The sequence below is a fragment of the Gracilinanus agilis genome, chromosome 2, assembly GCF_016433145.1.
Source record: "Gracilinanus agilis isolate LMUSP501 chromosome 2, AgileGrace, whole genome shotgun sequence".
NCBI classification, from domain to species: Eukaryota; Metazoa; Chordata; class Mammalia; order Didelphimorphia; family Didelphidae; genus Gracilinanus; species Gracilinanus agilis.
Genome location: NC_058131.1, coordinates 233,902,950 through 233,918,197, shown reverse-complemented (window position 1 = coordinate 233,918,197; position 15,248 = coordinate 233,902,950). Strand labels below are relative to the sequence as shown.

General features: G+C 43.5%; 1 protein-coding gene across 1 annotated transcript in view; it reads right to left on the bottom strand.

Annotated features, from left to right (window-relative positions):
• Positions 1–8,836, bottom strand: part of KIF3C (kinesin family member 3C) — a 65,896-nt gene extending 57,060 nt beyond the window's left edge. The window contains exon 1 of the mRNA XM_044661016.1: positions 7,325–8,836. Coding sequence (XP_044516951.1) covers positions 7,325–8,836 — 1,512 coding nt within the window. The remainder of the gene's footprint in view (positions 1–7,324) is intronic.
• Positions 8,837–15,248: the final 6,412 nt, after the last annotated feature.

Genomic DNA, 15,248 nt, shown 5'->3' with positions numbered 1-15,248 from the left:
AGGGAGAGGAGCAAAAGGATAAGTCTGAGGATAGTGAATGGGCTTAGCTAATTTTGAGAAGAAAACCCCAAGCTCTAGGTCTCAGACATCCTCTAAACCTTCCCTGAGGTCTTCAGCCATGACTCGGAAGTCTGAGAAACACCTAGAGCACTGAGACTAGGAATGGTGACACCTGATAGGCCAAAGCCATGATTCTGGGGATCCTGGGTACCCTAAGTGGCAAGATGGTAAAGATACTACTACTAATAATACCTCCCATTCATAAGGTGCTTTTAACTTTCTCAAAGTGTTCCCACATATATCATTTTATCTATCCTTATAATACCCCTGGGAAGTAGACAGGGCAGGTCTTTTCCATTTTTTTCCTTTTTGTGATGATGATGAACTTCACAAACATGAATAAACATGAGCATCTTTCTATACAAAGGAGAAAAGAAAGAGGAATGTATGTGAAGTCGTTCAACCCCACAATGTCTATTTCTTTGTTTTTTGTTTTAATATTTCAAATTGAATAAGGCATTTCCATCACTGAGATAAGGCTGGTATAATTACCTCTGTGCTCATTCTCTTGTTCAAATCCATCCCCTCTCACAACGCCAGCTCTCTGCACATCCCTTCAAGCCATACAATTGGTTTTGTGATCCCACAAAATGGCCTGGCAGGACATCTGATATGATTCCCTCATCTTAGAGATGCGGAGAGTGAGATTCAGAGAGGCTAAGGAATTTGTTACCAGGTCACACAGGAAGAAAGGAGTGGAGAGGCTGGGATAGCTAGGTAGCATAGCATAGAATGCCAGGTCAGGAATCGTCAGGACTTGGGTTCAAATTCGGCCTCAGACACACCTTCTAGCTATATGACCCTGGGCAAGTCACGTAATCCTGATTGCCTGGCCTTTCTACTCTTTTATCTTAGAAATGATATTGAAGGGGGCAGCAAGGTAGCTCAGTGGAGAGAGAGCCAGGCCAAGAAATGAGAGGTCAAATGTGATCTCAGACACTTCGTGGCTGTGTGATCCTGGACAAGTCGTTTGACCTTCACTGCCTAGTCCTTACCGATCAGCCTTGGACCAATATTTAATTTGCACTGATTCTGAGATGGAAGGAAAGGTTTTATTTAAAAAAAAAAATTTGATGCTAAGACAGAAGGTAAAGGTTTAAAAAACAGAAAGTGGTAGCGAGATGGGATTTGAACCCAAGTCTATTAACACTAATTCTAGTTCTCATTTGACTTGATTTCATAATTCATTAGCAACAGAGCTACATCCAGATCTCTTAACTCTTAGTTCTGTGTAATTGGGAGGGGGTGATAAGAGGTGGAGAGGATTCTGAACAATGGACACAGGGCACAGAATTATTCTCAACCTGAAATTTCCTGGGCTCTGCCATCTTTGCTGAAGACCCAAGAGTCCTGGATGTGTTGATGATGTCACCTCCGTCTCTGAGGAGCAATGTCAGAGCTCTCCTCTCCATTAAGCAGACAACTGCCTGAAGCATGGAGAAGAGAAGGCTCTTACTGTATTCTAGCCAGGGAATCATTGGCATGGATGGCAAGAGAATTTACCCTCCACCATGGAAAGAGTCCTAGATGAGGCAATGAGAGCTGGAGCTAGAAGGGACCTCTAAGACCATCAGGTTCAAATGCTTCATTTTATAAATGGGGAAACTGAGAATCAGATAAATGAAGTTTCTTGTCCAAGATCACAGCGGGTGGAGTCATCATTTGGATTTGAACCCAAGTGGCTCAATGGAGAGTGCCCGTCCTGGAGTCAGGAACACTCACCTTCCTGAGTTCAAATCTGGCCTCAGACACTTACTAGCTGTGTGACCCTGGGCAAGTCACTTAACTCTGTTTGCCTCAGTTAACTCATCTATAAAATGAACTAGAGAAAGAAATTACAAACTACTTCAGTATCTTTGCTAGGAAAACTCCAAATAGAGTCATCAAGAGTCGGGTACAACTGAAATAACTGTATAACAACTATAATTTCTAACTTGAGATAGTGCATTTTTTCACTGTACTCTGTTTTAGAAAGAGTCTTAGCTCTGCTACTAACATGTCACGTAAACTTTCTTAAAAATCCTTTATTTTCATTTTAAACTCCAAATTCTCTTCCTCTTGTCCCCCATCTGAGAAGGCAGGAAATAGGAAACCTATTAGACATGTAAGTCATTCTTATGTGATCTTGATCAATTCATTTTAATTTCTCTAAGTCTTAGTTTATTCACCTCTAAAATGAAGGGACTAGACTTGATGGTCCCCAAGACTCCTTCCAGTTTCAAGATTCTGCATTTCTAAGGTTCAAATCCAGAGACCCTGCCCTCTTCCCCAGGCCCCACTCTATCTCAAATTGCATGACTCTCCCAGACTCTCTAGATGGTAAGGGTCTAGACATTAAATAACAACGGAAATGGTACATCGTAGAGGACTACCATGACTATATAGAGTCATGGGCAATTTGGGATAGAGTGGGGTATGGGGAAGAGGTTTAAAGCTATGATTTCTGCACTATGTACAAGGTGCTGGGGATACAATGATTTCCTTTGCAAGATTAGGACAAAATAGAGATAAATACTGTTTGCACATGGATCCAACTTCCTCCTAGCTCTTGGGGTATCACTGATTTAAAGCCTAATCCTAGAAGGGCCTTCTGTTCTGAAAATGGGTAATCTCTTGCCTTTCTTTAATAGTGAGAGGCATACTGCTCCCTCCAAAGGATTCAAGGTCCTTTCTCATAACTACCGAGGAAGTGGCTCTATCTACTCAGTGAATAAATACAAATACATTAAAATTAAATACAGGGGGCAGCTGGATAGTTCAGTGGATTGAGAGTCAGGCCTAGAGACAGGAGATCCTAGGTTCAAATCTGGCCTCAGACACTTCCCAGCTGTGTGACCCTGGGCAAGTCATTTGACCCCCCATTGCCCACCCTTACCACTCTCCCACCTAGGAGCCAATACACAGAAGTTATGGGTTTAAAAAAAAATTTAAATACAAATACATATACAAACACGCATTTGTACATTGTACTAAAGATACATTTGTACATTATATTAAATATAAATACATCTTTCTTCTTTGCCAGTGACTGACAAGGTACCAGATCTGGAACTCTCAAGTATTCCAGGACAGACAAGAAGGATAGGCATTCAGGGACCATTTGGCCTTATTTTATTGTTTCATTTCATTATGTTTTGTTTTATCCTATTCAGTTTTCAACTGTGTAAGACCAAAAACCTACAATGAAGGAATAAGTCCTCATAAGTTTTAAAATACATGACTGGAACCCTTCTTATACCCTCTCTTCTGCCCTGCTAGAACAAACACTGGACGAGGATTAAGGAGACCTACATTCTAATCCCAGCTCTGTTACAAACTAGCTGGGTGACACTGAATAAATCAACTCCTTTTCTACGCCTCCTTCACTTTCCTCACCTGTAAAATGAGATTAGATGATCTCTAAGATCCCGACTGGTTCAAAAAACTCTCTGGCCCAACAGCTTTATTTATAACAAAAAAAGTAAACAAATAATGAAAATTGGAGAAAGGCTGACCAAATTGTGGTACAAGCTGAAAAGGGAAGATAACTGCCCCTTAAGGATTTATAAAATAGGAAGGATACTCAGAAGTACAAATGAATTTCTATAAAGCACCATGGCTCAAAGAAACCAAGAAGAGAATGGCAATGTACACAATGTTTATGGCTCTGTAAATAACAATAACCACAGTGGCAAAATTGGGAGGGGGGAATGAAATGGATTTCAGAAAGGGAACATAGATACAAACAGGGTACTCTGGCTTCATTTGTAAAAAGGACTATGCACATTTTAATGCATATATGTTTAATCATTTAAAATTTTGTTTGTGTGTTGTATTTTTTAAACCCCTACTTTCTGTCTTAGAATCAATACTAAGTATCGATTCCAAGGCAGAAGAGCAGTAAAAGCTGGGCAATTGGGGTTAAGTGATTAGCCCAGGGTCACACAGCTAGGAAGTGTCTAAGGTCAAATTTGAACCCAGGACCTCCCATCTCCAGGACTGGCTCTCAATCCACTGATTGAGCCTGCCCCTGGGTGTTTGTTTTTTAAAAATGTTTCATTCTAAACAGCTAAAGTGTAAATGGGGTTTGATGTAACTGTAGGTTCCTTACTGGACTACTTCTTGATAAGAATAAAGTGGAATCCAAATCTTATAATAACAGTTATGATGACTGATAATCTGATGCTTCTAGGAATCTACCAGACCTAGTCACCCAAGAAGTACAATCCCATCCCACCCTCAGTGGCAGCCTTGAGGAACCTATTCATGTCAGATTTGTCCTGCAATGGAATAGATAGTAGTGAAAAATCCGTACTTTAACAAAACTTGCCACTCCAGGACCAGTAATCCTGCAGTCCTTGCCTAAAGCCCTCCAGTAAGGAGAATCTCTCTACCTCCAGAGGCAGCCCATTTCACTTTTGGAGAATTCTAAATGTTAGGAAGTTTTGTCTGACATCAAGCTTTGACTTCCACCCATTGTTCCTGGGAATGCCCTCTAACAAGAACAAATTTAATTTCCCTTCCAAATGTCTTAGATATATGAATATGGCTATTGTGTTTCCCCGAGTCTTTTCTTCTGCAGGCTAAACATCCCCACATCCTTCAAGGGATTGATCTTGAGCAGGCCCTTCACCAACCTGGCTCCTTCTTCTGGATACTCTTCTGTTTATCAATGTCCTTTCTAAAAAATGGTGCCCAGCAGAGCCATAACTATAGTGGGAGCAGCCAGGCCTTTGCCTCATGATGATTATTTTAGGGCATACATACAATACTTGCAGTCCTTTAGCAATAAAGCTTAGTACTTAAGAATAATTTAAGTTGATTGCTATCAGTTAGAGGTAGGCTTCCCTCCCTATTTTCTTACTCCCTTCCTTCCCTCACATGAATGTGGGGTGTTAACAGCAGCCCTGGAAACCAGAACCAAATGCCAAACTCCAGATGTGGCTGACCAGGGCAGGATCAGCTCTGTGCTTCATCCCAGGTTCCCCATATTCTCACTATTTATTCTCTATTCACTAATTTATTCATTATTCTCTCTAGGTAGCCTCCCAGTTATACCTCCCAGGTATGAAAGGTTGGGGTTCAAGTCTGAGCTCTGAAATGTACTGGCTGGCTACATGATGATGTACAAAGCTCTTATCTCTTCAGTCTCCCAAGTAACTCTAGAGACTGTAAATTGCAGAGAGGGTGCTAGTCTGCTCTGCTTAAAGAAATTCCTCACCAGGAGCTTGCTACCCTGAAGAGAATCCAGGGACTGACCATACAGCTGCCATCAGGCCTCCGAATTCTTAAGGTAGCCCTCAGCCCCACCCTTGCTTTCATCTCTCACAGGAACCAAAGGTACTAGCCACACCAGGTGGTACCTGCAACAACAATAATAACTAGCATTTATATGGTGCTTTAAGGTTTGTAAAGCATTTAAAAAATATTATCTCACTTGATCTTCACCACAACCTTGCAATATAGGTGCTATTATTATTTCCATTTTACAGATAAGGAAATTAAGGTTGAGAGATGAAAGTATTTGCCTGTCTCCATATAGCTAGTAAGTGTCAAAGGTAGAATTTGAATTTAGATCATTCTGACTTTAAAGTCATTGCTCTATCCCCTCTATCAATGAGCTGCCCAGTTCTTGGCAATCTACTCTCTACTATTCCCCGACAGTTGCCTATCATCATCTCCCCTTATTTCTCTTCTCTTGTTCTTCTCATTCTCCCATAGCTTTTGTTTATTTATTGCCCCTGGTTAGTTAGCCTTGTTGGTGCCATTCACTGCTGACTCTTGTTGTGTGACCTTAAAGCTCACACACCCTGCTGAGAACTGCTCATTTTGCTGATATCCTGATCTATGAATTCCCTAGGACATTGGGATCAAGTCTTACTGGGCTTGGAATTGGATATTTATGGCTAGATTTAGGATTTAAGCAGCCAGTTTGTTTCTCAGGTCACCATTACCTGAGTGTCATCAATGGAATAACTTATTCCACTGACATGGACCACTGGACTCTGGAATTCCAGCCCAGAGTGCATGGGTCTATAGTGAAGCTTCCCCCATATCAGCCTTCAGGAATTCCTCTTCCCTCATAGAGGCTTACTCCTCAAAAAAAAAAAAAAAGGTGGGGTATCAGGTGCAGAGCAAGAGGCATTGCAGGTGATGTAGGAAAGAGAAATCAGGGTCCCTTTCAGGTCAAAGATACTATTTATCTTTTGAAAGTGCTTGACTTCATGGACAATCAGATTAACTCTTGGGGGTAATTGTGCATTAGCTTAGAGGAAATATCTATATAATAGTGGAGCATTTGCTAAGTGAGTGGGGGGAGGGAGAGAAAGAGAAGGGAAGGGAAGGGAGGAGAGGAGAGGAGAGGAGAGGAGAAGAGAAAGAAAAGCAGAGCAGAGCAGAGCAGAGCAGAGCAGAGAAGAGAAGAGAAGAGAAGAGAAGAGAAGAGAAGAGAAGAGAAGAGAAGAGAAGAGAAGAGAAGAGAAGAGAAGAGAAGAAAAAAGAAGTGTGAGGTTTCCACTCTATTCTGCTGAGAAGTGCCATCCTTTGGTCCCAATGGAAGTAAGCAAGATTCTCTCATGGGTAATCTTCACCTTTGTTTTCCATAAGTGGATGTCACTGGTTGATGACAAAAGAACTGGGGGTTGGGAGATGTGGGTCCTAAACCCAGTCATTAACTAGCTATGTCACCTTGGCCAAGTCACTTTAGGTCCCTGAAACTCAATTTCTCCATCTGCAAAATAAGAGGGTTGGATTTTGTTTTGTTTTTTAATCCTTACCTTTTGTTTAGAATCAGTACTGTGTATTGGTTCCAAGGCAGAACAAGAGTGGTAAGGGCTGGGCAATGAGGGGTAAGTGACTTGCTCAGGATCACACAGCTAGGAAGTGTCTGAGGTCAAATTTGAACCCAGGACCTCCTAGGCTTATCTCTAGGTTTGGCTCTCTTCCATCGAATCTTCTAGCTGCCTCTAAGATCAAGAGTTCTTAACCTGAGGTCCCTGAATAGATTTTAGGGGGCCTGTGGACTTGGCTGGGGTAAAAAACACATCTATCTTTTCACTAACCTCTAGCTAAAATTTAGCATTTTCTTTAGTTATGAATATGCATGGACAACAAACATTCTTAAAAGGAGGTCCACAGGCTTACCAGACTGCTAAAGTTGTCCAAGACACAAAGGTTAAGACTCTATCTTTAAGGCCCCTTTTGGTTCTAGGACTGAAAGAGTCACTGAGCTTATGAGCTCACAGGAGAACCTGAAGGACCCACCCCCCTACCCTCAATGTCTCACCTTGTATCTGATGGCCAGGAGCTCTGTGGCTTGCTGCTCCCGCCTCAGGTCTTCAATCATCTTTTCCTTCTCCTCTAACAATTTCTGCTTCTCCTCATTGACCAGGCTGTGGTCATCTTGTATAGCTGCCTTTTCCTCCTCCAGTCTTTCCTTCTGCTCCTGCAGATAATTCTCCATATTCTTCTCCAGAGGGACCTCTGGAGTAGGCTGGGGTGGCCGGTGGTTATTGTTGTTGTCATCTTCCTCTTCAGCAACCCAGGCCTCAGTCACGGAACCCTCTGGGTACCCTTCAATGGCCACTGACTTCTTTCTGCGGCTGCTTCTCCGGCGCTTACCCAGCAGCCCCCGCTTCTCTAGCTGAGCCTTCAGGCGGGCAATCTCCTCCTGGAACTCCCGGAGGAGCGTGTCCTTGGGATCTTCGTTCACCCGAGGCTTGTTTTTAATGTTCTTGGCCCGGTTGGCGAAGCGCAGGGTGGAGAGGCTCTCATCGTAGCTGTGTGAGGCCGGGCCCAGGGTGGCCACCATGATGGTCTTGGCATTGCCCCCAAGAGAGTCCTGAAGCAGCCGGGTCAGCTTGGAGTCCCGGTAGGGTATGTGGGTACTCCTGCCGTCCACCAAGGCTGAGATCACATTCCCCAGTGCAGAAAGGGACAGATTGATTTTTGATGCTTCTTTGGGCCTTTCCCCGGTGCCACCCCCTCCCCCTGAAGGCTGGGTAGGTGCCCCTCCGGATGTGTTGGTGCCTGCTTTGCCCTGCCGCTCACTACCCGCCAGGTCCACCAAATTAAGCTTGCCCACCCGGATGTGTTCCTGGCCATCAGAACCCCTCTCGCTGCACTCCACTGTGATGACAAATATGGCATGGGAACGGGAGCTGACCTCGTTCATGTGGGTGCTGCCCACAGCCCTGGCCTGGTTGCCCAGATTCATCACATGCTCTATTTCTTTGACATTCTTGGTGACAAAGGAAGAGAGATCCTTGATGTAGACTCCGGTGTCTGGGTTCTCTTTCAGCTCCAACCTCTTGCCTGGCTCCTTGGAGAGCAGGTCCCTGATCTCCTCCTGGTAGATCTCCAGGTAAGAGGCCCTCACCAGGTACTGCTGGTTCTGGGAACGGGAGATATGAGTGAAGATGTGCTCAAAGGCGCTGGGGATGACTCCTCGTTGCTCTGGCTCAGCCCAGGTGCCCTGCATGGTGTAGGTCTTACCGGTGCCAGTCTGGCCATAGGCGAGAACAGTGCCATTGAAGCCCTGCAACACCGAGTCTATGAGTGGGCGCACGGTCTCGTCGTATAGGTCAGCCTGCTTAGAGCTGGCATCATATACAGCGTCAAAGGTAAAAGTCTTGGGCAGCTCCCCCGGGGAAGCCCGAGGGTTCTTAAGAGTCACCTGGCCCAGTTTCACGTCCATCTCCAAAATCTGCTCATAGCCAGCAGCCTCTTCTTTCCTACTCATGGGGCGGCACCGGGCCACCACCTTCAGGGCCTCGCTGGGCTTGGCTTTATTGGCCATTCTGCAGCTCACAGCACGCTCTTTTCCCCAGCCCGGGTCCCTATCCCACCCACGCCCCCGCCCCACCCCCCTCACTCAATCAGCCTGGCTGTCTGCCTGCCCTTAAGTCTGGATCCACGGGGCTGTCCCGGCCCCCTGGGGCTGCTCCTCAACGTGCATGCAGCTTCCTAGGGTGAGAGAGGGATGCTGGCTGGGGTGGTGGCTGCCGCTCCCGCCTGCCTGGCCGCCAGCTGCTGCAGTCCTGGCCTCCAAAGCTCTCCTCTCTTCGCTTGCACCACCCCTGGCTGGGGACGAGGATTAGGCAGAATGACCAGGCAGCAGCAGGAGCAGCAGCAGCAGCGGCAACAGGAGCAGCATCGCCTGCCAGGAGGCAGCTCCCGGAGCACGGCCCATGCTGAGGAGAAGGGACCCTGGGCTGTAAACAGCAACAATGAGATAAAGAAAGAAGAAAATAGGATGGGGGTGGGCGGCAGGGATCTGGGCTGCTCCTCCTCCTACTCCTCTCCAGTGTTCTATGGCAGTGGGCTGGGAGGAGAGCCGGAGGTCCTGGACAGCTGCGGTCCGGGATCCTTCATGGCCCTTCTATTTGCAGAGACGCTCACCTACAGTCCTCTCCCCAGGGTGGAGGGTCATTCATTGCAGCGCCGCTTCTGCTTCTGCTGCCGTTGCAGCCGCCGCCACCGTCGCCGCCAACCGAGAATGAGAGAGAAAAACAGACGGGGATGGGGCGGAGCAGTGGCGGCTGGGGGAGTGATGCTGCCGCCGCTGCCGTAGCTCTCCCACTCGCACGGGGTGGGGTAAAGGGATGGGGGGAGGGGGAGCAGAGACCAGCTGGGACTGGCTAGAAGAAAAACAAATGGTCAGGCATCCCCGCCCCGTGCCACTGCTGGCTCCCTGCTCCCCTAAACAAACAACGGGCACCTCTCATTGCAGAAATCCTGCTCTCCCGGTGGGTTCTAACATTTTCACGCCAGAGCCTGACACCACCCACCCTCACCCCAGTAGGGCTGCGCTCAAGGCATGCTGGGAGTTGTAGTCCTGCCTTTGTTAACCGAATTCCGGCAGGTTAGGAGCCCTAGTTCCAGTCTTAGATGCCTCTGATAAGGCTGAAGGCCCCCGGTTTCCCAGGGTTCTGTCTCTAGTGAGATTGGAGGCTTCGAATCCATGGAGGCTAATCCCTTGACCTGTACCCTTCGGCCCCATCCTTTCCTGACTCTTAAGGGCTACAGCTTACCCATCTAGCCCCTCCCTCTCTAGCATCTTCAGTTATCAGGCACATCAGGAGGAAGGAAAGGGTGTTGGGTTACAAATCAGGACACTTCGAATTTAGTTCCTCCTGTCACTAATTTGCTTTGTGACCTGGGCTCTAACTTTTAACCTCTCAGGGACTCATTTTTCTCATATATGAAACGAAGGTGCTGGTTTAGATCAGAGGTTTTTACTCTGGAGTCCATTAATTTGTTTCTAAAATATCTTAATTATGTTTCCATATAATTGGTTTCCTTTGTAATTCTATGTGTTTTATGCACTTAAAAACATTCTAATGAGTCTGTTAGCTTCATTAGCCTGCCAAAGAAGTTCATGACACAAAAAAGGTTAAGAACTTCTAGTCTAAATTTCAAAAGATTCTTCTGGGTCTAAAATTCTATTCTCTCTCCCTCTCCAAAGGTCCCTTCACCTCCACCTACAGGCTCTGGGCTCCCCTAGCTAGGAAAAAAATACAAAAAACAAAACTACGATGGACTAGTCCAGGGATGGGTCAGGCCTGTGCAAAAGTCAGGGGGTGGAATGTTAGGTTTGAGAAAGAACAAGTAGGCCAATTTGGCTGGAGAGAAGAATACATGATAGACAGTAATGTGTAGAAAGGGAGGCTGGAACTGAGACTGTGAAGGACATTAAATGCCAGACAGAGGAGTTTGGATTTTATCCTAGAGACAACCAGGAGTCACTAGTGCTTCTTTGGCAGGGGAATGATGATCATCAGATTTATGCTGCAGACATATAATTTTGTGTGGTGTATTGAAAGGCAGAAGACTGGAAGGGACAGGATATAGATCCAGGGAAATGACTGGAGTCAGAAGGAAAGTGGAAATCTTGGTGAAAGAGCCTATCAAAAACAAATATGCCTGTTTTGCAATTTTGCCACCCAGTGGCTCTGCCATCCTGTAGATTGACTCATTTTTGGTAAAACTCAATGATTTTGCTCTGCAATCATGCTCACTTACCTTTCTGTAGCAGTCAGCATTCTTGATGTCATGTTTCTGCTCTCCATATCTCTCTGCCCCCACCCTTTTTCCCCCTTTTATTCCTTACTTGCATTTTCATGGCAGATATAGAGGATGTGGTAATAATTTTTCACTCTCATCCACCCTCTTCTCACTCAGGTCAGGATGGTTTCCCCAGAAAAAGCACCCACGTGGCTACAACTCATTCTAAGTGTCCTAGAGATAAACTTGGCATGAGGGAAATATATATCTAAATGCTCAACTGTTTCTCTTGAGTCCCCATTGGTGTACTTCCCACTTCTACAAATTAGTCTCAAAGACAACTCCTTTTCCCTTCTTAAATTTCTTGTTCATATATTTTTTCTTAATCTGACCCTGGCAAAAGTTATATAGAACTCAAGGCTGGAAAAAGTGTCATTGTACCAGAACTGAAAAATGCCTCCAGGGAGGCATTTAGCATCATCAGAGCACAGTAGCACAGTGGATAGAGTCAGGAATTCTGAATTCAAATCTGATCTCGGACATTTACTTTCTGCATAACTCTGGGCAAGTCACTTAACCTCTATCTACTTCAGTTTCCTCAACTGTAAAATGTTTACTCCCTTAACTTATAGGATAATACGAATGTAACTTTTGTTTTTTTCAATAGACTGTGACTTCTTTCCAATTTCTTTTCTCTGACAGGATCACAGAATAGCCCTGCACTTTACTGAACTTTGCGGAATGTATGCTACCTTCTAAATAGTAATGAGTGTTCTTCATTGCCTTGAGGATTAGAGCATTCCCAGTGACCTAAGAGTGGTAAGGGTGGGCAATGGGGGTCAAGTGACTTGCCCAGGGTCACACAGCTGGGAAGTGTCTGAGGCCAGATTTGAACCTAGGACCTCCTGTCTCTAGGCCTGACTCTCTATCCACTGAGCTACCCAGCTGCCCCCCTGTTCATCATTTCTAATGGCGCAGTAGTATTCCATCACAATCGCATACCACAATTTTTCTTTATATGTGGAAATGCTTATTTCATTTGGTTTGTAAAATTTAGAAAAAAACAAACAAAACATGTAGCTAGGCAGTACAGTGGATGTGCAGTACCTAGAGTCAGGAAAAACTGAGTTCAAATTCAACCTTAGAACTTACTAGCTATGATACCATAGGCATATCCTGTAAACTTTATTTGTCTTAGTTTCCTCATCTGTTAAGCGGGGACAATAATATCATTTTCTTCCCAGGGGTATTGTAAGGATCAAATGAGATATCAGTATAGTGCCTAATGCATAGTAAGCACTATATAAATGTAAGCTATTATTAAACAAAACATACAACTTGCCATGAAAGGATAAGCATTTTGGTATATGAGCATATCATTGCTTACAAAAACAATCAATTTTTAAAATGTAAACACCTTGCTGAAAGCTAAAAAGTCATACATTTGTAAGACAGAGTTAGGAAAACACTAAATCACCAAAAATCATTCTTTTGTACTTGCCATGGCATTTAAAAAGTGCCTATTATGGCAGGCACAAAAACAAAACATTTCTTTTCACAGCATCCCTTCCAAGTGATATAAAAGAAAGGCTATATGTACCATATCAAGGCCAATGACCCTGAAATGCAGAAAATGAGGCCAAGTTCCTAGTTGTGCCACCAGAAGGCAGAACTTAGAGTGAATAGAAGATGCAACAGCATCACAGTGGTACATATTGGTCAAGTAGACTTAAACAAACATTTCAGCTGCTTCATTGGTCCCATAAGAAAGAATACTCTCAGGTGATGCAGTGTTCCCCAAGGCATAAAATACTGCAAAAAAAGATAAAGCCTTTCCAAGGCATCTGTAGCAGAAAAGTACCAGGGGCAAGAAAAGAATCCCTATAGTAAAATAAACAGCAAAGCCTCTTATTCTTGTGCCCTAACTTAATTATGATGTTTTAGTTACTTTAGTCAATAAAGAGTACATACCCTTTGCTCTAGCAATACCACTATTAAGTCAGCATTCTGATGAATTTTTTTTTAAAAGGAAGAGGACCTACATATACAAAAAAACTATTTATAGCAGGGTTTTTTTTACAATGACAAAGAACTGGAAATTGAGGGGATATCTATCAATTGGGGAATAGCTGAATAAATTGTGGTATGTGAATGTGATAGAATACTATTATACAGGGGCAGCTGGGTAGCTCCAGTGGATTGAGAGCCAGGCCTAGAGACAGGAGGTCCTAGGTTCAAATCTGGCCTCAGACACTTCCCAGCTGTGTGACCCTGGGCAAGTCACTTGACCCCCATTGCCCACCCTTACCACTCTTCCACCTAGGAGCTAATACACAGAAGTTAAGGGTTTAAAAAAAAAAAAAGAATACTATTATGCCAAAAGATATGATGATAAGTGAGTTCTCAAGAAACCGGGAAAGACTTAAAAAAGAAAATGAAAGTCAGCAGAACTAGGAAAGCACTGTACACAATAACAGAAATATTGTATGATGATTGACTGTGTGTGACTTGGCTATTCTAAGCAATACAAAGATCCAAGGCAATTCCTAAAGATTTATGATGAAAAATGCTATCCACCTCTAGAAAAAGACTGGATGGAGTCTGAAGATAGATCAAAGCATAGCATTTTTTACTTTCTTTATTTTGTATGTGTGTTTTTCTGAGGGGGAAGGTGTGTATTTTCTTTCACTACATGACTAATATGGAAATTTGTTTTGCATGACTGCACATATGTAACCTATATCAAATTGCTTGCCTTCTCAATGAGGAGAAAGGGGAGAGAAGGAGGGGGAAATTCTGGAACTCATATTTTAAAAAAAACAAATGTTAAAAATTGTTTTTATGTGTAACTGGAAAAAAATAAAATAATTACATTAGCTTATCTATCCTGACACTCACTCCCTATTAACTCTTGTAATTAGATCAGTTTTTACTTTTGACTAATCTGAAGTCATGATTGCTATCCTTGCTTTTTTTTACCTTAGCTAAAGCATAATAAATTCTGTTCCAGCCCTTTCCCTTTACTCTGGAGATATTTGTCTCCTGGTTTAAATGTGTTTTTTCGCTGACTGCATATTGTAGGATTTTAGTTTTTAATCCACCCTGCTTTCATCCTCTTCTCTCTTATGGGTGAGTCCATCCCATTCGCATTCACAGTTATAATTACTGTGTTTCCTTCCATCTTATTTTCTTGTTTACTCTTCTCTTTCTCCTATCAGTCTTTCCCTGATCACAAAAGTTTTGCTTCTGACTACTGTCTCCCCCAATTTGTCCTCTCTTTTGAATATCTCCTACTTCTCTTGTTCCCCCTCCTCTACTTTTTCTCTATAGGGGAAGATAGATTTCTATAGCTGCCTGAGTGTGGATGTTACTCCCTTTTTGAGCCAATTCTGATGAGAATAAGGTTCAAGCATTGCTTGACATGCCTCCATATTTCCCTCCACTAGACTGGCTCTTACTTGCCTCCTCATATGAGAAAATTTACTTCCATCTATCTCTCCTTTTCTTTTCTCCCAGTGTGTTTCTCTCTCTCTCCCCTTAATTTTTTTTATATCATCCCATCAAATTCAACCTACTCCCTGCCCTCTATTTATGTATACTCCTTCCTGACCTATTAGGGATAGTATTCTTAAGTTTCTTAAGTGTCTCTTGTATCGTAGATATCTTAAATATCCTAGTTATGACCTTTCCATGTAGGAATGTAATTAGTTTAATCCCATTGAATCCCTTGAGTTTTCTCTTTTCTGTTTACCTTTTTATGCTTCTCCTAAATTTGAATTTTCTTTTCACTTCTGGGCTTCTCATAAGGAATCTCTGGAAGTCCTCTATTTCATTAAATATCCATTTCTTCCCTTGGAGTATTATACTCAGTTTCACCGAGTAAGTGAGTCTTGGTTATCTTAAATCCCTTGCCTTGTGGAATATCATATTCTATGTCCTCTGGCCCTTTAATATAGATGCTATTAGATCTTGTGTAATACTGACCATGGCTCCACAACATTTTAATTGTTGTTGGTTTTTTCTGGCTGCTAAGAATATTTTCTTCTCAGCCTGGGAATTCTGGAATTTGACATTAATAGTCCTGGGAGTTTTAAATTTGGGATCTCTTTCAGGAGGTGGTCAATAGATTCTTTAGATTCCTATTTTCCTGTCTTGTTCAAGAATATCAGGGCAGTTTTCCCTGATAATTCCCTGTTATATGATGT